A 27527-nucleotide genomic window follows, 5' to 3' on the forward strand; every position below is an offset into this window, starting at 1 on the left:
TCACAGACCTTTGACAAATGTTTCCTGGGCTCGTCAGAAACAGCAGATGCAAATAGAGTATTCTGTGGTCAGATGACTGCAGTTTACCTTTTTAGTGAAGCTCTTAATGCTGCTCAGATTTTTGCTATTTATCAGTTGGGACTGGGATATAAGGTACTTTACTTGCTGTTCATTGCTTAACCAGTGTTAGTTGAAATTGATTTAAAGGTAGGTGATGCATGGGACAAAATTGAAAGAGTAATCAGGGACACTACAGGGAAGTCACAGGAATCTGAAGGATACTTTAAATTTTTGAGGGAAACACAGTATACTTGTCGTGTGGGCCTCTATGCATACTACTAGCTCAAGTTTCAACTTACATTCATGCTACATTTGATGATGTCAGTTTTTGCATAACTAAATTTTCAACAGTTACTGTGATTAAAAACAAGTACTATGTGGAAATTAATGTGGAAAAGGAAATGAGGATGATGGTGTGAAATCTGATTCCAAACTTGAGAGAGTTCATGCAGTGCTCAATATGCATAAAAATTAATAACTAATTTTGCTAATATAATGAAAGAGACATTTTTTCTTTTGACTTGTTCCTTAATTCTTTCAAATGGCTGTTAAATTATTAAAATATAAAGTTGTTTGAACCAAATTATTTAGTAGTATTTATTTTGATCTAAAGCACCATAAACAGTTACTGCAATGCTAAGACTGTCATGAACTAAGAAAATTTGTGGGGTGCCTGGGTGGCTCAGTTGGTTAAGCAACTTCTCTGATTTCAGCTTAGGACATTGATCTCATAGTTCCTGAGTTCGAGCCCTGTGTTGGGCTCTGTGCTGGCATCAAGGAGCCTGCTTGACATTCTTTCTCTCTCTCCTGTCTCTCTGTCCCTCCCCTGCTCCAAATAAATCAACATTAAAAAAAAAAAATGGGAATCTCTGGGTTAAGCCATTGTTACTCTAGTTTGGTTTCCGGGAGCATGTTAGTCTGCTCTGTTTTTCTGAAAACAAAACCAGTTTTCCTGAGTTGATTTACATACCATTACATTCAGTATATTTTTATTTTAATTAGTTTTGACAAAAGTGTAACTACCATAACATTAAAAAAATGGAATAATTCTGTTCCTGCAGATGTTCAGTTGTGCCCCTTCCCAGTCAGTTACTTCCACTTCTCTAACTCCACTGCATTCTTCTTGAGAGAAACTGTTAATCTGCTTTCTGTCACTAGAGTAGATTTGTTTTTCTTAAGGTTTTATGTAAGTGGAATCATGCAGCATGTGCTCCTTAGAGTTTGGTTTCTTGTGAGAGTCATCCCATGTTGTTATGTTGTAGTAGTTTCTTTCTTTTTATTGCTAAGTAGCATTCCATTGTATTAATATATCACAGTTTTTTTAAAAAGGATTTTATTCCTTTTTTTAACTAACCACTACACCCATCATGGGGCTCCAACTTATAACCCCAAGATCAAGAGTCGCATGCTTTATTGACTGAGCCAGCCAGATGCCCCCATATCTACAATTTTTTAATGCATTCTTCTATTGATGGACATTAGGGTTATTTCCAGTTTTGGGCTGTTATGAACAAGCTGCTCTGAATATTGGTGTATAAATCTTTGTGCTGCCACATAATTTTATTTCATAAATATTTAAGAGTGGAATTACTAACTGATATGGTAACTGAAGTTGCCAAACTCTCTTCCAAGGTAGTTGTATAATTTTACATTTCTATAAGCAGTATATGAGCTTTCTACTTGCTCCACATCCTTAGCATCTTGTATTGCTGGTCTTTTTAATATTAGGCATCTCAGTGAGTATGTAGCCGTATTTCAGTTTGGTTTTAATTTGCTTATTATAATGAGTAGAGATCCCAAGCATCTTTTTTTTTTTTTGCTTATCGATCATTTTTGTATGTTCCTTTGTGAAGTGTGTTCACATCTTTTGTGTATTTTTTGTTTGGTTGTTTGTTTTCTTATTGTTAAGTTTTGAGATTTCTTTATATATTCTGGATACAAGAATTTTATCAGAGGTATGAGTTACAAATATTTCTCCCCCGGTTTGTGTCTTGTCTTATTTTCTTTCTTTATTTTAAAACTTTTCTTTCTTTCTTTCATTCTTTCGTTCTTCTTTCCTTCCTTCCTTTTTTTTTTTTTTGTTAGGAGAGAGAATGAGTATGAGTGGGGGAGAGGGGCAGAGGGAGAGAGAGAGAATCCTAAGCAGGTTCCATGCTCAATGTGGAGCCCAGTGTGGGGCTTGATCCCAGAAGCCTGGGATCATGACCTGAACTGACATCAAGAGTTGTACTCTCCACTGACTGAGCCAGCCAGGTGCTCCACCTTTTTGTTTTCATAATGTGTCTTTTGAAGAACAGATTGGTTGGAAAGATTTTCTCATGTGTTTTTCTCTTACAGTTTCAGCATTTTTGTTTAGGCCTGTGATCCATTTTAAGTTATTTTTTGTGTCAAGGGTCAAGGTTCTTCCCTCCCCCCCCACCCAATATGGACACCGTGGTGTCTCAGTACTGTTGTTTTATAAATTGCATTCTTCCTCCATTGCCTTACCTTGGCATCTTTATATTTCAATGACTTATATGTCTTTCTTATGCCAATACTGTATTATCTTGATTAATGTTAGTTTCACAGCGAGCATTGAAAACAGGAAGTCTGAAACCTCACTTTATTTTTCTTTTTCAAATTGTTTTGGCTTTCTAAACCGTTTGCATTTCCAGATATATTTTTTAGAACTCGCTTATCAATTTCTAGAGAAATGTCTACTGGGATTTTATTTGGTATTATATTGAATATTAGATCAATTAGAGAAGAATTGGCCATCCTACTGATACCAATTTTTCCAGCCTGTGAATATGATGTATCTATTTATTTAGGTTTTCTTTAATTTCTTCCAGCACTGTTTTTTGGTTTTCTTTGTATAGGTGATATATACATTTTGTTAAATGTATTCTTAAGTGTTTAATGTTTTTCAAGTAATAAGTTGTATTTCAAGTCTCAGTTTCTAATTATTTGTTTCTAGTGTATAGTTGAATTTTGTTTATTGACCTTGCTAAATTTGCTATTACTTTCACTAGAGTATTCTAGGATTTCCTGTACATATGTTATTATAGAGTGTAAATTTTATTTCTTCATTTCCAGTCTTTATGCCTCTTCCCTTTTTTGTTTTGTACTAAGACCACCAGTATAAATAAATAGAACCGGTGAGAATAGACATTTTTGTGTTGTTTCTGATTTTAGGGGGAAAGCAATCATACATATTTTATAGATGCCTTTTATGGAGTTGAGAAATTTCCATTTCTGGTTTCCTGAGAATTATTATCAGAGACATATTGAATTTTATAAAATGAGTTTTGCTTTTTGATCAACTCTGATAATCTTTCCTTTTAATTGAAGTGTTTACATAGTTTACAGTCAGTATGAGTATAGATACTATGTGTCTTAAATCTAAGTGTTTATATCTGGACTTTAAATTCTGTTTCATCCAACTGTATCCCTAGGCCAGTAGAACACAGTCTTGAATACTGCAGTTTTGTAATACAGTTTTTTAAGTTGATTTATTTATTTTGAGAGAGAGAGAGAAAGGGGCAGTGAGAGAGGGAGAGAGAAAGAGAGAATCCTAAGCAGGCATTGCACTGTCAGCGTAGAGCCCGATGCGAAGCTCAAACTCATAAAGTGAAATCATGACCTGAGCTGAAATCAAGAGTCAGACACTTAACCGACTGAGCCACTCAGGCACCTCTGTAATTCATTTTTTAAGTCAGGAAGCGTGAGTCCTCCAACTTTGTTCTTTTGCAAGATTGTTTTGGCTATTTTTAGTATCTGTAAAAAAATTTTTTTTAATGTCTATTTATTTTTGAGAGAGAGAGACAGAGTGCGATCAGGGGAGTGGCAGAGAGAGAGGGAGACACATATATCAGTCATAGAAAGGCAAATAATGCATGATTCCACTCATAGGAGATATCTAAAATATCAAACTCATAGAAACAAAGAATTGAAGGGTGGTTGCCATGGGCTGGGGGAGAGAGAAAAGGAGAATTGACAATCAGTGGGTATAAAATTCCAGTTATACAAGGTGAACAAGTTCGAGTGATCTGCTGTACAACATTGTACCTATAAAAATACTGTATTGTACACTTAATATCTGTTAAGAGGATAGATCTCCTGTTAAGTGGTTTTACTGCAATTAAATTAAAAAAGAAAAAACAAGAAAAGTGTTGAAAGCAGACATCCCTGTATTTTTACTGATCTTAGGAGAAAAAGCATTCCATTTTTTTTTTTGCCATCAGTATGGTGTTTGCTGTTTGTAGATGTTCTTTGTTTATTTGAGGAAGTTCACTTTTATTCCTAGTCTGGTTGAGTGTTTTCATCATGAAACGTTGCTGGATTTTGTCGTATGTTCTTTGTGCTTCTTTTGGGATGATCACGATTGTTGTCTTTTGTTTTTATTAATATAGTATATTAAATTGTTCAGATATTGTTAAATCAACCTTTTGTTCCCAGGATAATCACACTTGGTCATAGTTTATATTCTTATCCATGAAGTATACTGAGGTCCAGAAAGGCATCTTAATGGTAAATGTGTAGAAATAACTGCTGGTATTAGTGCTAGGTCAGAAATCTTATCAGTAGTCATCTCTAACATTTGAGTCATCTTTTCCTCATAAGTATGGTCAGATAGTGATAAAACTGTACTGAAAATCATGTTATGTGAGAAATTGATGATCCTAGAATTACTTCTTGCTTGATTTTTTACTGTTGAAATCTGTTGTGTTGTATAATCCATGTTTTAGAGAACCCCTTATAACTTAAGGTAGCAGGGATATGGAAAACCAGCAATCTCAGGATTGCTTCTAGGCAATTGCAATTGATTCAGTGCTTTAAAGATTAAAATAATAAATATTTCAAAAGAAATGAAGGGTTAAATACTTCTTTCATATTGTCTTAGTGTTTGATGAAGTACCATGTTGCTTTAAGTACTTTGAAAGGGTATTTTTTTATTTTAATTAATCATATCAAATAGTATTTACACATGAATATTGTTTCTATAAATTTAGCAGCAATTCCTGAAATATGTGAAAGTCTTAGTTTTAGTTTTAGATTTAGTTTTGTTTAGATTCGTTAGTGGTAGTGATTTATTCCTCAATTCCAAACAAAATAGAAAAAATGTTTAGCTATTTGTTTTCAAAATTTTTACCTGCTAATGTTGACATACTGTACTTTGAATAGTAGCACAGGCTAAATTATTTGTTTAATTGAACTAGTTTCTGATCTTTACTCTGCCACAGATTAACTTTGTGGACTCAAAGAAATCACTTATTTCTTTAGACTTTCTTAGTTTCTGCCTTTGGAAAATGAATTATATAATCTCCCATATTATATGTCTGTATATTGTAAGTTGGTAAATAGGTTAGCTTTTGTAGGTTGCCCAAATGACATTTCCCCTCAAAAGTATTTATTATTTAAAAGCATTTATTTCACTTATGCTAAAATTCCCTTTGTAATCAGCTTTCATTAAATTAAAAAATATTAAATCAATGCTTACAGATTTATTAACTGCTTATCAAGGGGGCAGAAATTTTAGAAAAATAATATATTAAAGCTTTTAAAATGTTTTGTGTAAAAGTCAGAAAGATAAAGGCAGTCTTAGCATGTTTTACATTTTATTTTTATAGCAGTATTGAAGCAGAATTCACAAGTTGAATCCAGCAAGTCTTTGTTGGAAAAGATGTTCCATTTAGCTTTAAGTGGTTATAGTTAAACTAAAGAAAAAAATCCTTGTCTGTGATTACTTAGAAATATGGTTTAAGGGGCGCCTGGGTGTCTCAGTCTACTTCAGCTCAAGTCATCTCATGATTTGTGGGTTTGAGCCCCATATCGGGCTCTCTGCTCTCAGCACAGAGCCTGCTGTGGATCCTCTCTTCCTGTCTCTCTCTGCCTCTTCCCCTGCTCATGCTGTCTCTCCAGAAAAATAAACCTAAAAAAAAAAACAAGTATGATTTAAAAGATAAAATATGAGCTTTGTGGTAAAGGTAAATATATACGCAAATATAGAATCTTGTAATCTTGTAATGTTAGTGCATAAATCACTTTTTTAAAGTTTATTTATTTATTTTGAGACAGAGAGAGAAATCAGGAGAGACAGAGAAAGAAGGAGTGGGAGAGAGATCCCAAGCAGGCTTTGCACTGTCAGCATGGAGCCCGATGTGGGACTTGAACTTAATGTGAGATCATGACCGGAGCTGAAACCAGGAGTCAGATGCTTAACTAAGCCACCCATGCGCCCCTGTGTAAATTACTTTTAATTCTGATACACACTTTAAGAGAAAAAGCATAAAAATCTAAATCTATACATAATATGAAAAGATGTAATTTTTGATATCACTAACATAAAATCGGGTGATGGAGATGTAAATGTGTAAAGGTTTTGTATGTGATTGAACTTAAGCCGTTATTGGCTTAAAGTAGAATATTATAGGGATGCCTGGGTGGCTCAATTGGTTAAGCGTCCGATTTCGGCTTAGGTCATGATCTCACGGGTTTGTGAGTTTGAGCCCCGCATCGGGCTCTGTGCTGACATCTCAGAGCCTGGAGCCTGCTTGGGATTCTGTCTCTTCCTCTCTCTGCTCCTCCCATGCTCATGCTCTGTCTCTCTCTGTCTCTCAATAATAAATAAATGTCTAAAAAAAGTAAAGAAAAAATAGAGTTTTATAACTTTAAGATGTTTTATGTAATTCCTATGGATATGGCAAAGAAAATACCTATAGAACTTAACACAAAAGGAGAAAGGGATATAAATACCAACAATCATTGGCATATAAAAGAAGTCAATTAGCAAATTATAGTGAACAAAAATGGCAATAGTGAGTCGCTAACTACTTCAAATGTAAATGCATTAAACTTCTCACTTAAAAGAAATAGGCTAAATGGATTTTTTTCTCCTAAATTTTAATTTAAATTCTAGTTAGTTATCATAGAGTGTAATATTGGTTTCAGGAGTAGAATTTAGTGATTTGTCACTTAAAAATAACAGCCAGTGCACATCATAAGTGCCCTCCTTAATACCCATCACCCATTGGCTAATGGATTTAAAAAAACAAAACCCAACTGTCTTTGGTCTATAAGAGAGACACCATAGGTCTAATATGGAATATGAAGGGATGGAAGAAGATAGCCCATGCAAATGGTAAGCAAAAGAGAGCAGGGTTGGCCATGTGTATATCAGAAAAAATAGACTTCATTTATTCATTTTAGAGAGAGAGAGAGAGAGAGAGAGAGAGTGCAAGCAGGGGAGAGGGCCACAGGGAGAGAAAATCTTCAGTAGGTTCCACACTCATTGTGGAGCCTGACACGGGGCTCAATCCCTTGACTCTGGGATCATGACCTGAGCTGAAATCAAGAGTCAGACACTGAACTGACTGGGCTGCCCAGACGCTCCTCCAAATTAGACTTAACTTCAAAATCTGTTACAAGACTCAGAGAAGGAAATTATATAATGATAAAAGTGTCAATTCACGAGGAAGATACAATAATTAAAAATATATACACCTAACTTTATGGCTGCAAAATATATGAAACAGACCTTGACAGAATTGAAGGGAGAAGTATGTATTAACACAATAATGGTAAGACATTTCAAAACCCTTTTATTAACGGATAGACCAACTAGAGAGATTACTAAAGAAACAGAGACCATGAACAACAATGTAGACCAGTTGGACCCTAACAAACACATACAGAACACCCCACCAAACACCAATAGAATACACATCCTTCTCAAGCTCCTATGGGACATTCTTCAGGATAGACAACATATTAGGCCACAAAATTAACAAATTTAATAATACTGAAATCATAATACCAAATACTTTTTTTTGCCCCAATAAAATTAAGTCAATAGTAGAAGGAATCTGGAAAATACACAAATTTGTGGAAATCAAACAACACACTCTCATACAACTAGTGTGTCAAAGAAATCCCCAGGAAATTTCTGGAGCCAAGTGAAAACAACATATCAAACTTTATGGGATTTAGGGAAAGCAATACCAAGAGGAATGTTTATAGTCCTTTAAAAAGAATAAAGGAAGATCTCAGATCAATAACTAATTTTTCCCTTCAAGGAACTAGAAAAAGAAGAGCAAAGTAATCCCAAAGTTATCAGAGGAAAGGACGTGATAAAAATTCAAAGTAGAAATAAATGATATAGAGACTAGAACAATAATAGAAAAAAAAATTAACAAAACTAAGAGTTTTTTTTAAAGATCTACAAACCTGACAAGTTCTTAGCTAGACTAAGATAAAAGAGAAGACCTAATAACTAAAAGAAATGACAGAAGAAAAAAAATAAAATGAAAGAAGAATTATTACTAATGCCATGAATCTAAAAAGAATTAGGAGACTATTATGAACAATTTTATATCAGCAAATTGAATAATATGAAGAAATGGATATTCTTGGAAACACACTGCCTATCAAGAGAAAATCTGAAGAGACTGTAGGTACTAAGGAAATTGAATCCATAATCCAAAACCTCTGAATAAGGAAAAGCTGTGTACTGCATAGGATTTCACTGGAGTATTCAAACATTAAAGAAGAATTAACAACAATCTTCCTCAACTCTTTCAAAAAATGAAGAGGAGGGAATACTTCCAAACTCATAACTTTTTAAAGTTTATTTATTTTGAAAGACAGAATGAGTAGGGGAGAGGCAGAGAGAGAGGGAGACAGAGAATCTCAAGCAGGCTTCGCACTGTCAGTGCAGACCTTGACGCGGGGCTCGACCCTACAAAACTGTGAGGTCATGATCTGAGCTGAAACTAAGAGTCAGATGCTCAGCTGACTAAGCCACCAGACACCCTCCAAACTCATTTTAATTTAGGAGGTCAGCATTACTTTGATACCACAGCCAAAGGCACTACAAGATAACTATAGACCAGTATCCCTGGTTAATTTTGATGCAAAAATCCTCAACAAAATACTAACAAGGCAAATTCAAGAGCACACCAAAAGGATCATAGTCTGTCACCAGCAGAGACTTAGTCCTGGAATGGAGGACATATGAAAGTCAATCATTGCAATATACATGTTAACAGAGTAAAGGACACAAACCACACAGTCATCTCAATTGATGCAAAAAAACTGTTGGACAAAATTTATTCTTTAATTATAAACACACTCAACAAATTACTAGTGAAGGAAACTACTTCAAAATAATAAGGCTACATATGAAAAGCCCACAGCTGACATATGCATTAGTGAAAGACTGAAAGCTTTTCCTCTAAGAACAGGAACAAGGCAAGGATTCCCATTCTCACCATTTCTGTAGGCCACAGTCCTCGGAGTCTTAGAGCAGTTAGTCAAGAGGAGGAAATAAAAGGCATCCCAGTTGGAAGGGATGAAGTAAAATTATCTTTTCACAGATGACTTGATCTTATATGTAGAAAATTCTAAATGAAAACCTGTTACAACTGATAAATTCAACAAGCTTGCAGGATACAAGCCAAGAACAAAAATCAGCTGTTTCTCTCTATAACAACAGTGAACAACCTGAGAAGGAAAATAAAACAACAATCTAATTTACAAAAGCATAAAAAAGGAATACTTAGGAACAACTTACCTAAGGATGGCTTAAGACTTGTACACTGAAAAGTCTATAACATTGTTGAAAGAAATCAAAGAAGCCACAAAATGGAATGATACCCTCGGTTCATGGATTGAAAGACTTGCAATTGTTAAAGAATGCATACTGCTGAACATGATGTACAAATTCAGTACAGTTCCTATCAAAATCCAAATAGTATTTTTTGCAGAAATGGAAAAAAAATCCCTAAAATTTATATGAAATTTCAAGGGTCTCCAGATAGTCACAACCTTGAAAAAGAACATGATTAGAAGTCTCACATTTCTCGATTTCAAGACATATTACAAAGGGATAGTAATCAAAACATTATGGTGCTTGCATAAAGGTAGACCTATGGACTAATAGAACAGAATTGAGAGTCCAGAAATAAATCTTTGCACATATACTCAAATGATCTTCTACAAAGATGCAAACACCACACACAATGGAGAAACGATAGTCTTAAAACATTTTTTTTCTTTAATGTTTATTTATTTTAGAGACAGAGTGAGAGACAGAGTGCAAGTGGGGGAGGGGCAGACAGAGGGTGACACAGAATCTGAGGCAGGCTCCAGGCTCTGAGCTGTCAGCATAGAGTCCGACGTGGGGGCTTGAACTCAGGAACCATGAGATCATGACCTGAGCCAGAGCCGACGCTTTACCGACTGAGCCACTCAGGTGCCCCTGGCTAGTCTTTTTAAAACCTGGATTTGTGAAAAGTAGATATCTACACAGTAAATAGTGAATTTTGATCCTTACTTTACAACATATATCAGAATTAACTCAAAATGAATTAAAGACCTAAACCTAAGACACATAAGATTCCTACCTGAAAGCAGAGGAAAATCATCATGACATTGAGTTTGACAGTGATGTTTTGGATATGACACCAAAACAGGCAACAAAGATAAAAATAGACAAATGGGTCTTCCATCTCAGAATCTTTGGCATGTCAAAGCTTTTATGTATCAAGGAATTGAGTGAAAAGGTGAACTGTGAAATGAGAAAACATGTTACAAAACCATATAGTTGATAAAGGGTTAATATCCAGAATCTATAATGAAGTCCTACAACTGAACAACAAAAATCTCCAAATAACCCACTAAAAAAGTGGGCAAAAGACTTGCATAAACATTTCTCCAAAGAAGATACTCAAATTGCAAACAAACATGAAAAGATGGTCAACATTACAAATCAGCAGAGAAATGCAGATCAGAACTACAGTAGATACCACCTCATACCACGTTAGGATGGCTAGTATAAAAAAACTGAAAATAATAAGTATTGGCTAGGGTATGGAGAAATATGTACCCGTATGCACTGTTTAGTGCATATGTGGAATGCATATATGGGGATGTTTAGTGGAGATGTAGAATGCTGTAGGCTCTATGGAAAGCAGTATGGTGGTTCTTCAAGAATCAAGATTAGAATTACCCTATGATTGAGCAGAAGAATTAAAAGCAGGATCTGAAAGAGATATTTTCATATTCAAGTTTATTGTAGCATCATTCACAATAGTCAAGTGGTTGAAGCAACCTAATTGTCCATGGACACATGAATAGATAAAATGTATATATGTACAGTGGAATACTATTTAGTTTTAAAAAGAAGGAAATTCTGACACATGCTACCATGTAGTCGAGCTTGAGACATGATACTAAGTGAAATAAGCAAATAAAAAGTATGCTAGGATTCCACTTACATGAGTTACAAAAAATAGTCACACTTACAGAATCAGAAAGTAGAATATGGTGGTTGCCAGGGAATGGGGAGTGGTAGAAATGAGATGTTAAATATATACTGAACTTCAGTTTTACATGATGTAAAAGTTCTAGAGATTTGTTATATAACAATATGCATATAGTTAATACTACTTACTGTACTGTACACTTAAAAATGTTGGGGCGCCTGGGTGGCTCAGTCGGTTAAACGTCCGACTTTGGCTCAGGTCACGATCTCGCGATCCATGAGTTCGAGCCCCGCGTCGGGCTCTGGGCTGATGGCTCAGAGCCTGGAGCCTGCTTCCGATTCTGTGTCTCCCTCTGTCTCTCTGCCCCTCCCCCGTTCATACTCTGTCTCTCTCTGTCTCAAAAATAAATTAAAAAAACGTTAAAAAAAATTAAAAAAAAATGTTTAAGATGGTACATTTATGTACTGTGTTAATAACCACAATTAAAGAAATCCAAAAAGGGGGCACCTGGGTGGCTCAGTTGGTTGAGTGACTCTTGTTTTGGGCACAGGTCATGATCTTAGGGTTGTGGGATTGAGCCCAGTGTCAGGCTCTGCACGGAGCACAGAAACTGCTTGGGATTCCCCTTCTCTCTCTCCCTTTGTCCCTCTCTCCCACTCACGCTCTTCCTCTCTCTTAAAAAAAAAAAAAAATCCAAAAAGACAAAGTACAGTGAAAAAAATGATAAAATATGTGCCATAGGACACTACGTTTTATACTTTTTAAATGTAAGTTAAAAAAAAATTTTTTTTTGACGTTTATTTATTTTTGAGAAGAAAGAGAGCATGAGTGGGGGAGGAGAGAGAAAGAGGGAGACACAGAATCTGAAACAGGCTCCTGGCTCTGAGCTGTCAGCACAGAGCCCAACACGGGGCTCGAACTCACAGACTGTGAGATCATGACCTGAGCCGAAGTCGGACGCTTAACCGACTGAGCCACCTCGGCGGCCCAAATGTAAGGTTTTAATACCGACTTGATTTTCATTGTATCTTTAAAATGAATACAGTCCACTAAAGAAGTAATGAAACAGGGCTCTTCTTACTTGATATTGTTAGGAAAATGATTAAAGATACATTCCTTAAATTTTTGTATCTGGTGATTTGTATCTAGATTTTCTTTTTGTGGTATACTGTTTTAACTGTTTTACTCTTTATTTTTAGGGTACATTTAAATTCAAAGCGGAAAGTGATCTGTTTCTTGCTGAGCATCACAAACTTCTTTTGTATGATGGCAAACTTTCTAGTGCCATTGCATTCACGTACAATCCACGTGCTACAGATGCCCAGCTCTGCCTTGAATCATCCCCTAAGGACAACCCTTCAATTTTTGTTCATTCACCGCATGCACTCATGCTCCAGGTACTAGCTATGACATTTTTTATTTTTTATTTTTTATTTTTTATATATAATCTTTTAAGAATATTTTTCATGGTAAATTTTAGTGAGGTATATTAGGTAGCTTCTATTAATAAATGTGATATAAGGTATTGTTCTTGTTAGGCTTTTTTTATTGTTTGGGAAAGGAAATCATTGGAATCTTTACTGTGTTTTCTGTTTTACAAGGATGTGAAAGCAGTTTTAACACATTCCATTCAAAGTGCTATGCATTCAATTGGAGGAGTACAAGTGCTGTTTCCACTTTTTGCACAGTTGGATTATAGGCAATATTTATCTGATGAGGTTGACTTGACTATATGGTGAGTGCCATTATTTTGTTCTTGAAGTGGATGTGAGGATGACTTTTATTACTGTTGAGCTGAGCAATATTTTTTCTGCCTTTTAAATTTGTTGGTAGGGTTAAAAGAATGTACGTAAAGAAATTTGTGAATTTTAAAGGTTACTACAAATTCCTGTCAGTAATAGTAGTATTAGGGGCATCTGGGTGGCTCATGATTGAGCATTCACCTCTTGGTTTTGGCTTAGGTCATGATATATCAGGGTGGTGGTATCGAGCCCCATGTCGGGCTCTGTGCTGATCATGGAGCCTGCTTAAGATTCTTTCCCTCTGCCCCTTTGTGCCACTTGCAGTCTCTCTTACTTTCAAAAAAAAAAAAAAAAAAAAAGGTAGTAGTAATCTAAATTCTTTATCAGTAGGAAATATGGAAGCTGTAAAAAATATAATAAACTTCTCTTAGAATAAATTTAGAAATAATGATTTAGCAAAAGTGAATACATTTTTGTCTATCATTCTGATTTAAAAAGTTATTTTAGATTATTACATGGCAGTGATTCATTATGGGGGATTTAGCTTTTCATTTTAATTATTGCATATAACTAAATTAAAACTGAAGTTTTTTTTTTTTTTTAATTTTTTTTTTTTTTTTTTTTTTCAACGTTTTTTTATTTATTTTTGGGACAGAGAGAGACAGAGCATGAACGGGGGAGGGGCAGAGAGAGGGAGACACAGAATCGGAAACAGGCTCCAGGCTCCGAGCCATCAGCCCAGATGCCTGACGCGGGGCTCGAACTCACAGACCGCGAGATCGTGACCTGGCTGAAGTCGGACGCTTAACCGACTGCGCCACCCAGGCGCCCCTAAAACTGAAGTTTTTAATGATGTTATTTATTATTTACATTTGGTCTTTTTGAAAATACTAGATTGTATGTTGGACACATTTGTCTCTTACAGTATAGAGTCTAAAAAAGGCAAAGATATAAGAGGACATAATATAAAACATTGGAGGGGGTGTCTAAATGAATTTTTCATGGCTGTATATTCTAGTGAGACTAGTAATTATGTTTAATGTATTATTTGAGTAAATGAGTGTTTCATTATTCATTTTTAGAATTCCCTGATTTTGTGTAATTTGATATCAATTAATCAATGTATGTATTTCATGATGTAATAATTCTCTTGAAATGTTTAGGCAACAAAATGACTTTTTTTTTAAATGAATGAGATATCAAATCAAGTATTTATTGTCTACATTAAAATAATTAAAGTTATCCTTGACATATTGCTACTTCATTAATTTTTTTATGTGTCCTGGTCTGAAACTTCTGTAACAGAGCTCAGTTATTTTTTCTTGGTTCTCCCTTTCTTTTTTTAAACTTTTTATCTTTATTGAAAATGAAGACTTAACAAAAATTTTTTTAATGTTTATTATTTATTTTCGAGAGAGAGAGAGACAGAACACAAGTGAGGGAGGGTTAGAGAGAAAGGAAGACACAGAATCTGTGAAGCAGGCTCCAGGCTCCAGGCTGTCAGCACAGAGCCCAACGTGGGACTCAAACTCACAAACCATGAGATCATGACATGAGCCAAGTCGGACGCTTAACGGACTGAGCGAAGGCACCCCAAAATTGCTGACAGTTTTAAAAGCACTTGTGTCGAGGGAGGAGGTTGGCTTCTTTTGTTTGTGGGGGTATCTCAGAGGCTTTGAGAAGGAGGTAACAGGTGATCTTCATTCCATTCCATTTTGTGTATCTCTAAAAGTGAGGGTAGGAGCATGGCCCTAGCCCCTATTCAGTTTTAAAAGTCTTCTCAACTGACTACAGAATTACGATTTTCCTTTTGGGATAATGTACAAAATTGTTGAATTAGTGTTTGAGGACTTCGGTTTGTAAATTCCAAATTTACTTTTTTATCTTCTTCATTAACCAGGCTAGTCTGGAGCCCTAACACATTTCTAAGTATTTCTTTCCTAGTGTATTTGCTCCATGTGTCTTTTGCCTCTGGCCTCTAACTCTCTAAAATTGAATATACTTGCTAATCTAAGTTATATCTATTCTTTAAGGCCTTAATATACTTATGTTAGCCATTTTATTACTTGTTTTCAGACATTGCTAATTTTTGTTCAGTTTATATATGTTTCTCATGTTGTTTGTAAGTAATTGACTTATTAGTAGGTTGATGATAAAGTATGTGAAATAAATAATTAAGTCCTAATCCTGCATTCAAATTCCAGTCCCCAAATAATGTTGGAGACAATTTTATAACTTCATTTTCCTTGAAATAGAGAACTTTTTATTAAGATAGATGAAAGCCTGCATCTATTTAATCCCCCTCCCCACCTTGTTTTTTTAAAAGAGTAAGTTTTTCAGACTGTTGCCTGTTGTTTTTGTTGCAGTTCAACTTTGCTGGCTTTTATCATGGAATTGTTGAAGAACTCAATTGCTATGCAGGAGCAGATGCTTGCCTGCAAGGGCTTCTTGGTAATAGGATATAGTCTTGAAAAGGTAAAGTATGAGATGCATTATATATTTTGTTCTTAATTTTGAGGGCATGGATTTGGTCTCCTAAGTGGTTGAGCAATTCTTTCTGCAAGTGTGTCTCCTTGGTTACGTAAAATTACCAAAATTAAAATAACCTTTTGTTGTTTTACCTTGCTTCCATTGCTTTTTTAGAGAAATGTGGCATTGAGTCTCATGGCATCTTTAACTTTTAGCAGTTTGTGGGCCAACTTTTTTCTGGTATTGAGAACCTTTAATGTACTTACTTTGCCTTGTATTGGTAGTGACCTTTCATCTATTTTTTTCTTTTCAGTCTTCCAAATCCCATGTTAACAGAGCAGTACTTGAACTTTGTCTCGCATTTTCAAAATATCTGAGTAATCTGCAGAATGGGATGCCCCTACTCAAACAATTGTGTGATCACATTCTTCTTAACCCAGCTATATGGATTCATACTCCAGCCAAGGTAATATATTGGTTTTGTTTTACTATCTTCACTAACTTTTTGTAGTTGAGAACAGTTATAATAATGAGGTTTTCTTTTATTCTTCTATATGTTGTCATATACGATTTTAGTAGATTGCAGTTTTTGACTAAGCTTTTTTTTCTTTTTTAGATATATTTGCAAATAAGTGTTTTCTTTCTTTTGTAAAGCAGTGTCAGTATTTTTTTTTTGAAGTTTAAATTCCAACACATTTAAAATACGATGTTATATTAGTTTCAGGTATATTGTATAGTGATTGAATAATTCCATACATCACCCAGTGCTATCATAACAAATGCAGTCCTTAACCCCTACCACCTATTTCACACATCCCCTTACCCAGCTCCCTTTTGGTAACCATCAGTGTGTTCTCTATAGTTTAGAGTCTGTTTCTTGGTTTGTCTTTATGTTTTTTTTCCCCCTTTTACTCACTTACTTTGTTTAAATTTCACGTATGAGTGAAATCATATGGTATTTGTCTTTCTCTGACTGACATATTTTACTTAGCATTATACTCTGTAGCTCCATTCATGTCCTTGCAAATGGCAAGATTTCATTCCTTTTTATGGCTGAATAATATTTGATTATATATATATGTACCACATCTTTATTCATTCATCGGTAGACGCTTGGGCTGCTTACACATTTTGACTGTTGGAAGCAATGCTGCTATAAACATAGGGGTGCATGTATTCCTTTACTTTTTAAAAGAATATTTATTTATTTAGTCTCTACACCCAATGTGGGACTAGAACTCATGATCCTGAGATCAAAAGTCACATGCTGTCCAGACTGAGCCAGCCAGGCGCCCCATGGGGTGCATATATCCTTTTGAATTAGTGTTTTTGTATTTTTTGGAAAAATTCTCAGTAGGTTGATTACTGGATCATAGGGAAGTTCCATTTTTAATTTTTTGAGGGACCTCCATAGTGTTTTCCACAGCGGCTGCACCATTTTGCATTCCCACTAAGTGTGCAAGAGTATTTCTTTTTCTCCATATCCTTGCTGACAGTTGGTTCTTGTTGTTGATTTTAGCCATTTTGACAGTTGTGAGGTGATAACTCATGTAGTTTTGATTTTGCAATTCCCTGATGATGAGTGATGAGCGTCTGTTCATGTGTCTGTTGGCCGTCTGGATGTCTTCTTTGAAGAAATGTCTGTTCGTGTCTTTTGCCCAATTTTAATTGGGTTGTTTGTTTTTTTGGTGTGTTGAGTTGTGTAAGTTCTTTATATATTTTGGATACTAACCTTTTATTGGCTAGGTCATTTGCAAACATCTTCTCTCATTTAGTAGGTTGCCTTTAGTTTTGTTGATCGTTTCCTTTGCTATGCAGAAACTTTTTATTTTGATGTTGTCCCTATAGTGTAGTTTTGCTTTTATTTCTCTTGCCTCAGAAGACATAGGTAGAAAAATGTTGCTATGGCCAGTCTCGGAGAAATTACTGCCTGTGCTCTCTTCTAGGATTTTTAAGATTTCAGGTCTCACATTAAGTCTTTAATACATTCTGAGCTTATTTTTGTGAATGGTGTAAAAAAGTGGTCCAGTTTCATTCTTTTGCATGCTGCTGTCCAGTTTTCCAAGCACCATTTGTTGAAGAGACTTTTTCCCATTGCATATTCTTACCAAGCAGTGCCAGTATTTTGAAAAAACAGCTATAATCTTTATTTTCTGTTAAATACAAATTATATTTGACTTTCATTTGCTAAATATAAATCAAAGCTGGAAAGTTCCAATGTAAATATATTTCCTATCAATTGTAGCTCTGTTCTATTGCAAATATGCGTACATATCAATGTGTATATATGTATGTATACATATTTGTGAGTTTAATTCTTCAGAAATAGCTGAAATGTCACCATTTTTGAAGGCTTCTAATGTATACTGGTCTCATTTAATCATTTTTATTCACATGAATTTAAATTATTATATACAATTATATTTGTGTACAATAATTTATTTAGCACTATAACAACAAACCGATTACTTCTAAATGAATATAAGTGAATTTGTAATAAAGTATATAAATAAACCTTCGCTAAATCTTAAGAATATTGATAGTGGTAGTGTTAAGCAGAACTTGAAACAAATTTTTATTAAATTGCATAATTGTATATGCCCTATCTGAAGTTTTTGTTAGACGTTGTATTATTTTAAACGTGTTAATTTCCTATCTCCCCTTCTCCCTTTTGATCCACTTGGAATGTTTATCATTGTTTAGTTTAGAATAACAGGTACTTATTTTAGTTGTTGGAAAAAAATTCAGACTTTTTTGCTTTTCTAGAGTCATAGTATCTTATTTTCAGTTGGTCTTTTCAAATGTTAAAGAGAAAAACAGCTGCTGACTGTGATTGCCATTTGGAAATAATCAGAGGAGGCAGCTGGAGGCTGTACCTTTTAATCTCTGGGTTCAAATTTGACCTCTTTCTCTTCTGTGACCTTCAATCTTGTTTCTTTTCAAGATTGTTTCAGGTTACTTCTTAAACCTTTTACCGGACACTTTTTTTGTCCACTAAGCAGCATATTTGTAAGGCTTTGGATCTCTTTTGATGTGATCAAAAAGCCTCTTATTAGATACTTAGTAATAGAGGAATATTAAAAAAAATTCATTATATCATTTTCTTAGGTTCCTGGTATTACTGCACTCTGTTTCTTACCTTTTCTTGGTTAATAATTTTCTTTAATTTCCTTTTTAGAAATTACAATGGTTATGTTAATATTAAACTTTCCTTCTGTTTTAGCTGTTTGCTTTGTATATCCATAAGGGGTTAAATCTACCTTAATTTTATTATAAAGATAGTTCTAGCCAGGTTTGTTTTGTTTTCCAATGTTTGTTTGGTCTGAATGTTATATAATTAGAGGGAGGGTGGAAATTTTGAGGAAAAAGAATATGACATAATGCATACAAATGAGGTTTAGGGTTTTGCAGACAACCTGTATGGATGAGTGAGCATAAAGTTTAAACTTCATTAGCTTCATGGTAATTTCACCTGTGGTTACCAAAGTTGAAGGCATATATGTATGAATCAACCTTTGCTTTTGAAAAGGGTGCTTAATGGAAGGTTACTTTCATTTGTTGGGTAACTGTTTTATCACTATGGATACTGTGGTGAACAAGACAGCTCTAATTCAGAGAAGAAGACAGCTCTAATTCTTGCCCTCATAGAATGTAATGAGAAAGACTGATATTAACACATATAATTTATATGGTTACTAAATTACATAATAAGTAAATGAGGAGTGTTTATTCATTGTTAGCATATGAATAATCTTGTCCCCATTCTTATTCATGTCAATGTGTTATTAAAGCCTTTTTCTTTTACTACAGTATTATTCTCAATAAACTGACTTTCTTCAGTTTTTCCTATTTTTATGACTTTTTTTGCCAGAATTTTTATGTTTATAACTCTCATCAGATCATTTCTTAGCCCCCAAATGTGTAATAGCTTCCAGTTGTTTTCAGAATATAGTAGTCTCTTTTCTAGCATTAAGTCTTCATGTCAGTACTCTTTTCTAAGCTTTCTAGCTTAAAAACTCAGTTATCCTCAGTGGGTAAAACATTATGCTAAAAACATTATGCCTGAGCAGTGGTTCTCAGTCCTGGCTGATGATAGAACCTGTTGGGAGAGGTTTTATTTTTTTGTTTTGTTTTTTTTAAAAAATCAAAATCAGAATTCCACCCTACATTGTGTTTTTTAATTGGTCTGGGATAGGGCCCAGGCATCAGCATTTAAAAAAATATTTTTCAGGTATTCTAATGCACAATCAGGTTTGAAGAGCATTGTTCTAGATCTTGGGAAGCCTGTTGTATGATCTACCATTTTCCCTGTTTGAAATATCGTCTTTGGTTCTGTCTACCTATCTTAGTACTAATTTTCAAAGCCTACCTTAATACCTGTTTTATTAGTTAGGCTTTTTTGCTTATCTTATAATAATTTCTCTGGCCTCCAAATTGATAGTTTCTAATAAGTGTTTGCTACTCATTTTGTAGTTAATTACACACTTCTGTTTCTTTCTTTCTTGTTTTTTTTTAAGGTTTTATTTTTAAGTGATCTCTATACCCAGTGCAGAGCTTCAACTTATAACTCTGAGACAAAGTGTGCTCTACCTACTGAATCATTCAGACGCCCCTTTATAAATGTGTTAATTCCAGATGCTTTTAAAAATAATTTTCTTAAGTCATCTTTATATTTTAATAGGTTTGTTTTTCACTTAAATTTATGTCTATTTTTCATTTTCTCAACTGGATTTCATCTACTGAGGGACAGTGTGTATGACATTATATTTCCATAATACATCATTATGCATAGTTGGATGTAAATATTTTCTAAATGATTTAAATAGCATCGTCAAGAATTTCAACCATGTGACAAAGTATTTTTTTTTCAATATGAAATTTATTGTCAAATTGGTTTCCATACAACACCCAGTGCTCATCCCAACAGGTGCCCTCCTCAATGCCCATCACCCACTTTCCCCTCCCTCATACCGCCCCCCCCCCCCCATCAACCCTCAGTTTATTCTCAGATTTTGAGAGTCTCTTTTGGTTTGCCTCCTTCCCTCTCTGTAACTTTTTTTTCCCTCCTCCCCCCCCCCCCCCGCCCCCCACCATGGTCTTCTGTTAAGTTTCTCAGGATCCACATAAGAGTGAAAACATATGGTATCTGTCTTTCTCTGTATTACTTATTTCACTTAGCATAATACTCTCCAGTTCCATCCACATTGCTACAAAAGGCCGTATTTCATTCTTTCTCATTGCCAAGTAGTATTCCATTGTATATATAAACCACAACTTCTTTATCCATTCATCAGCTGATAGACCTTTAGGCTCTTTCCATAATTTGGCTATTGTTGAAAGTGCTGCTATAAACATTGGGATACAAGTGCCCCTATGCATCAGCACTCCTGTATCCGTTGGGTAAATTCCTAGGAGTGCTATTGCTGGGTCATAGGGTAGATCTATTTTTAATTTTTTGAGGAACCTCCACAGTGTTTTCCAGAGTGGTTGCACCAGTTTGCATTCCCACCAACAGTGCAAGAGGGGTCCCGTTTCTTCACATCCTCTTCAGCATCTGTAGTCTCCTGATTTGTTTATTTTAGCCACTCTGACCGGTGTTATCTCAGTGTGGTTTTGATTTGCATTTCCCTGATGAGAGTGACATTGAGCATCTTTTCATGTGCCTGTTGGCCATCTGGATGTCTTCTTTAGAGAAGTGTCTATTCATGTCTTCTGCCCATTTCTTCACTGGATTATTTGTTTTTCAGGTGTGGAGTTTAGTGAGTTCTTTATAGATTTTGGATACTAGCCCTTTGTCCAATATGTCTTTTGAAAATATCTTTTCCCATTCCGTCAGTTGCCTTTTAGTTTTGTTGATTGTTTCCTTTGCAGTGCATAAGTTTTATCTTGATGAAGTCTCAGTAGTTCATTTTTGCTTAATTCTCTTGCCTTTGAAGATGTGTCAAGTAAGAAATTGCTGCAGCTGATGGCTTATATTCAGGTCCTTCATCCATTTTGAGTTTTTTTTTGTGAATGGTGTAAGAAAATGTTGTGACAAAGTGTTAAATAGCCTCAATGACAAGTAAACTGGGCCTGTCCATTTGAATGATATTAGCTGCATGAAAATAATATTATTTTTCTGCGAGTCATTGGAATATACCATATGTATAGTATTCTACGCTATAATCATTAGGCTTCAATTTTAGGTGGTTCAGACTCTGCCACTCTTTATCCTGTGTTTCTTTATATATTAAGAGCTTAGGAGTGCCTGGGTGGCTCAGTCGGTTGAGCATCTGACTCTTGATTTCAGCTCAGGTCATGATCCCAGGCTGCTTAAGATTCTCTTTCCCTCTTTACCCTCTCCCCCACTTGGACACTCTCTCTTTTAAAATAATAATAAGAGCTTATATTTTGAAGTTAGTAAGTTTTTATGTTTTTATTGAGATGATTTATTTGGAAATAAGACTAGTGGAACCCTTTTTATTATTTAAAAATTTTTTTGTTTTGTTTTTTCTATTGGGGGGGGAGGGGCAGAGAGATGGAGACAGAATCTGAAGCATGCTCCAGGCTCTGAGCTGTCTGCACAGAGCCTGAAGTGGGGCTTGAATTCACGAGCAGTGGAATCATGACCTGAGCTGAAGTTGGATGCTTAACTGACTGAGCCACCCAAGTGCCCCTTTAGAATCCTTTTTTTTTTTTTAAATGTTTATTTATTTTTGAGAGAGAGAGAGAGAGAGAGAGCGTGAGCAGAGGAGGGGCAGAGAGAGAGGGGGACAGAATCTGAAGCAGGCTCCAGGCTCTGCACTGGCAGCACAGAACCCGATGCGGGACTCGAACTCACAGACTGTGAGATGACCTGAGCCAAAGTTGGATGCTTAACTGTGCCACCCAGGTTCCCCTTTAGAATCCTTTTCTAATTAGAGGATAAAACTGATAAACATGTTGAGAAATTATAATCTTAAGATTATATTTGTAGCAATGAGCTGTTATAACAGAATTCTGTTTTTTTAATAAGTATTTCTTAAGGTAGGCTTTACATTTTCTATCCCTTTTGACTTCTGCCTTTCCCCCTTTCAGGTTATTCCTACTTTTTTCTTTCTTCTTTGAGTTATTCTAGCTTCTAATTTTCTGCAAAACCAAGAAAATTTCCAGTTTTTTAAAACAATTGTGCATAGTATGAAGAGTAAACTTACTATACAAATAAGTTATATATGCTTATGAGTAAGTGCTAATTAATTAGGAATTAGTTATTTTCATGGGATAGCTGTAAAAATTTGATATATTTTGGGATGATTACTTTATAATGCTACTATTTAAAGAAGCATTTACTTGGTTTAGTTTTATAAGGAACGTGTGTGTTTACGTGTGTATATATGCATGCGCCTGTGATTATTGTTACCTTTTAACATGGTAACTTGTTGCCATCAAGTTCAGCATCTTCATGGAAAAAGTATGGTCCACGCAACTAGCCTGAACATATACTGGAAATGGGTAAAATGCTGGGCTGCTTCTTTGATGTAAGCTCTTCATTTTGATTCTCTAGGTTCAGTTGACACTCTATACTTACCTGTCCACGGAATTCATTGGTACAGTCAACATATATAATGCCATTCGGAGAGTTGGAACAGTGCTTCTCATCATGCATACACTGAAGTACTACTACTGGGCAGTGAATCCTCAGGATCGAAGTGGTATCACCCCAAAAGGATTAGGTATATTATCTCAGCCTACATATTTTGTCATAGATTGTTTTTCTTTGTTTTAACCAATAATATATTATTCCTGAAGTTTTTCTGAATATCATCATGGCAAAATTATATTTTAATCTTACCGATAATTTTAATAGTTTGTACTGAATTGTGATTGACAGAGGTTAATAACTCGCTACTTAAAATAAAAACCAGCTACTTTTATAGAAGAATGCTACTGCTGCTGGTATAAGTTGTTTGCAGAGTGTATATTAAGGCACTGAAAATGTGAAGAAATTTTATATTAGCATATGGTGTTGATGCAGAAGCTAATTCTCATAATGAGAATAATTAAAAACCATGTTTTTTGGGAAATGGAGATTTCTTATGGAAGTAGGGGAGTATCTACTTCTAATAAATAATATAATGAACTTATAAAATTTCAGTGATTATTTCCCTGTATAATCAATCAGGAAATTACTGGAAAGATAATATTCATTCATCATGTCAGAAATTTATGGGAGGGATCAAAATAAAAATTTTGACAAATGGTGGATCTTTTGGTTGTAAGTACAACCTATTTTAAATTGGCTGTTGTTGTAAAAGGGTGTTGTTAATCACCTCATATAAATTGGCATTTTTAGTAAAACATGGTGCAAGGATTCAGAATATGGCTCTTGAACCCAGTTTGTCTCTCTCCATTTCCCAGTTTTTCTTTGTTGGCTCTTTTCATGTATTCTCTCCCTTTAGCAGCCACTCCACCTTCACAACCTTAAAACTACAAGTCCAGCAGAAGAGTGTCTGCCTGTATTGAACATTTCCAGCAAAAGTCTTTTGCTGCTCATTGGCTCTGATTGTATCATGTGTCCAGTCTATGTGGCAGGTATTTTTCTGATTGCCTGTACATGGGCATGGAAACCTGTCCCACCTCTGAAATACATGATCTGAGAGCAAGGCTGGATTCAGTACCTTGATACAAATTGAGGGCTGCTGCTTGAAATCAGGAAATAGATGCTGGAGAGTCACTGTACTTAAATGCTTTGGCTGTTCAATGATTTACAAACACAAGGTTTCATATTAATATGAAGCTTTCTTTATCCATTTCAAAATAAATTCTGCTTATTCTTAGAGAATACACTATGTATAATTTAGAAAGATATGAGAATACAGAATTTATATGATCTCTTTAAGGTGGTAAGGTTGTAGCATATGTAGAGCTAGATCGTAATTTCCTGATGTAGCTGTATCATGTACATGTGCTGAATATTAGTTTTGTATTCTGGCATTTATTTTATAGACTGATTAGTGACCTTGGGGAAGTCTCATACTTCAAGTGAGAGAGCTGAACAGAGTTTGTAATTAATTCTGTTGTAACTCAGTAACTCTCTCCTATTCTTTGTCTAGGAATTGTCATGTGGAAAAAGTTTTAAGCAATTTTCTTCCTATTTTAATTGATCTGTTTGAGGTCATGGTGGTCCTGTGCTTTGGTGGTCTAAGAACTAGCTGTAGATGGTGATTAGTGGCGGGGGGTTGGGGGCGGAATTGCAGAAAATACGGGGCAAACAGGTACCTAACTTTAGGATCTTACAACAATGGGGTTTGGTTTCAAAAGCATTCTACTTGAGGATTATTTGTTTGAGACATGAAAATTGACTCTAATGTGAGCCATGTGTGACCAAGGACTTTTTCAAGAAGAGGAGGAGATGTCAGAGGTAGTCAACATAACATTCCCTTCTAAATGAACCAAACTGTGTTGAGGTGTACTTTAAAAATTTTTTGTATTAGCTTATACAATAGTAACAAGTTTATTTCTTACTAAATTCACATATAAAGTTTAGATTTTCCTTTTCTTTTTTCTTTGTAAACTTCTGTTACTGTACTAACATTCTCAGAGTCTTTTAAAGCAAAATATAAGTGCATATTGTTATTGAGTATGAATTTTATTGCCTCATTTTCATGTTTTAGAATTCATTTAACCTTAATCAAAAATAAACTTCTTCATTATAGTTTCAGCATAACCCATTTTGTACATTTGAAACATTGTATATACAATTGTATGTGAGATTGAATGTGTTTCTAGAAGGCATAAAACTCTTTAAATTGAGGAATAATTGACGAACAGTATTGTATTAGTATCAACATAGTGATTTGATATTTATATACATTACAAAATGGTTACCACAATAGTCTAGTCACCATCTGTCAACATATAAAGTTGTTACAATATTATTAACTATATTCCTTAAACTGAATAGTAAATCTCTTTGAATTTATTTTATAATTGGAAAATTGTACCTCTTGATCTATTCATCTATTTTGTCTATCCTGCCATCTTCCTCCCCTCTGGTAATTGTCAGTTTGTTTTCTGTACATATGAGTGTTTTACGTTGTTCATTTGTTTTGTTTTTCAGATTATACATATAAGTGAAATTATCAGTATGTCTTTCTCTGACTTCACTTAGCATAATACTCTTTAGGCCTATCCCTACATGTCACAGTGACAAGTTTTCATTTTTATGGCTGAGTAATATTCCTCTGAGTGTGTTGTGTGTGTGTGTACTCGCCACATCTTTATCCTTGTATCTGTCTATGGACATTTAGGTTACTTCTGTGTCTTCACTATGGTAAATAATGGTGTGGTTAACATAGGGATGCATATGTTTTTAAATTCATGGTTTTTTTGGGTAAACACCTAGAAGTGGAATTGCTGGATTGTATGGCAATTCTAATTTTTATATTTTGAGGAATCTCCATACTGTTTTCTATAGTGGCTACACCAGTTTACGTTGTCAACAGTGTGTTAAGGTTATTTTTCTTCACATTCTCACTAATATTTATTACTTCTTGTCTTTTTGATTTTAGCCATCCTGGCAGGTGTGAGGTGATGTCTCATTATGGTTTTGATTTGCATTTCCCAGATGGTTAGTGATGTTGGGCATCTTTTCATGTGCCTGTTGGCCATCTGTATGTCCTCTTAGAGATTTTTCTTGTTCTTGAGGTAGGCCTGTTTTGACATAAACTTCCCTTTTGGATCTGCTTTTGCTGCATTTCATAGATATTGGAACATTATGTTTTCACTTTCATTTGTCTCAAGGTATTTTCGAATATCCTTTTTGATTTTTTTTTGGCCCATTGGTTTTTTATTTACTTTTAACTTTTTTTTTTTTTTTTTGAGAGAGGGTGAGTGGGAAAGGGGCAAAGAGAGAGGGAGAGATACAGAATCTGAAGCAGGCTCCAGGCTCTGTGATATTACCATAGAGCCTGACGGGTGGCTTGAACTCACAAACCGTGAGATCATGATCTGAGCCGAAGTCAGATGCTTAGCTGACTGAGCCACCCAGGCACCTCTCCCATTGGTTTTTTAGTAACATGTTTTTTGGTCTCTGCATGTGTGTGTTTTTTTCTAGTTTTATTCTTGTAATTGATTTCTAGTTTCATATCATTTGGTTGGAAAGATGCTTGATCCAATTTCAGTCTTTTAAAAAATTTAATGTATTTTATTTTATTTGAACAATATTTTTTAATGTTTATTTATTTTTGAGAGAGAGAGACAGAGCACGAGTTGGGGAGGGGCAGAGAAGAGGGAGACACAGAATCTGAAACAGCCTCCAGGCTCTGAGTTGTTAACACAGAGCCCGATATGGGGCTCGAACTTGGGAATGGTGAGATCATGACCTGAGCTGAAGTCGGACACTCAACCGACTGAGCCACCCAGGCGCCCCTATCTTATTTATTTTTTAAAATGTTTATTCACTTTTGAGAAAGAGAGAGACAGAACATGCCTGGGGGAGAGGCAGAGAGAGAGGGAGACACAGAATCTGAAGCAGGCTCCAGGTTCTGAACTTTCAGCACAGAGCCTGACACGGGGCTTGAACCCACAAACTGCTAGATCATGACCTGAGCTGAAGTCGGAGGCTTAACCAACTGAATCACCCAGGTGCTCCTGCAATTTCAGTCTTCTTAAATTTATTTAAAGAGACTTGTTTTGTGGTCTGTCATGCTAATATTCTAGAGAATGTTTCATGTACTTGAGAAGATGTGTCTTGGGTTTTTTGGATGGAATGTTCTGTACATACCTGTTTAGTGTATATGGTCTAATGTGTCATTTAAGGCCAGTGTTTTCTTATTCATATTCTGTCTGGATGATCTATCTATTGATGTAAGGGGAGTGTTAAAATCTCCTACTATTATTGTATTACTGTCAGGTTCTCCCTTTTTGTTTGGTAATGTTTGCTTTATGTATTTAGGTGCTGCAATGTTGGGCACATAAATATTTACAAGTATTATGCCTTCTTGTTGGATTAATCCCTTTGTCATTTTGTAATGTGCTTTATCTCTTGTTACAG

At 35.0% G+C, this 27527-nt stretch overlaps 1 protein-coding gene across 6 annotated transcripts in view; it reads left to right on the forward strand.

Annotated features, from left to right (window-relative positions):
• Nucleotides 1-27527, forward strand: part of LRBA (LPS responsive beige-like anchor protein) — a 781419-nt gene that overhangs the window by 112181 nt on the left and 641711 nt on the right. For all 6 annotated transcript variants that reach the window (XM_019441290.2, XM_019441289.2, XM_019441291.2 and 3 more), the window contains exons 9-14: nucleotides 7-153; nucleotides 12503-12700; nucleotides 12905-13038; nucleotides 15412-15520; nucleotides 15828-15980; nucleotides 23037-23205. In XM_019441290.2, coding sequence (XP_019296835.1) covers nucleotides 7-153; nucleotides 12503-12700; nucleotides 12905-13038; nucleotides 15412-15520; nucleotides 15828-15980; nucleotides 23037-23205 — 910 coding nt within the window. The remainder of the gene's footprint in view (nucleotides 1-6; nucleotides 154-12502; nucleotides 12701-12904; nucleotides 13039-15411; nucleotides 15521-15827; nucleotides 15981-23036; nucleotides 23206-27527) is intronic.

Source organism: Panthera pardus, unplaced genomic scaffold (genome assembly GCF_024362965.1).
Source record: "Panthera pardus isolate Hobbes unplaced genomic scaffold, ASM2436296v1 HiC_scaffold_13, whole genome shotgun sequence".
In the NCBI taxonomy this organism is placed as follows: domain Eukaryota; kingdom Metazoa; phylum Chordata; class Mammalia; order Carnivora; family Felidae; genus Panthera; species Panthera pardus.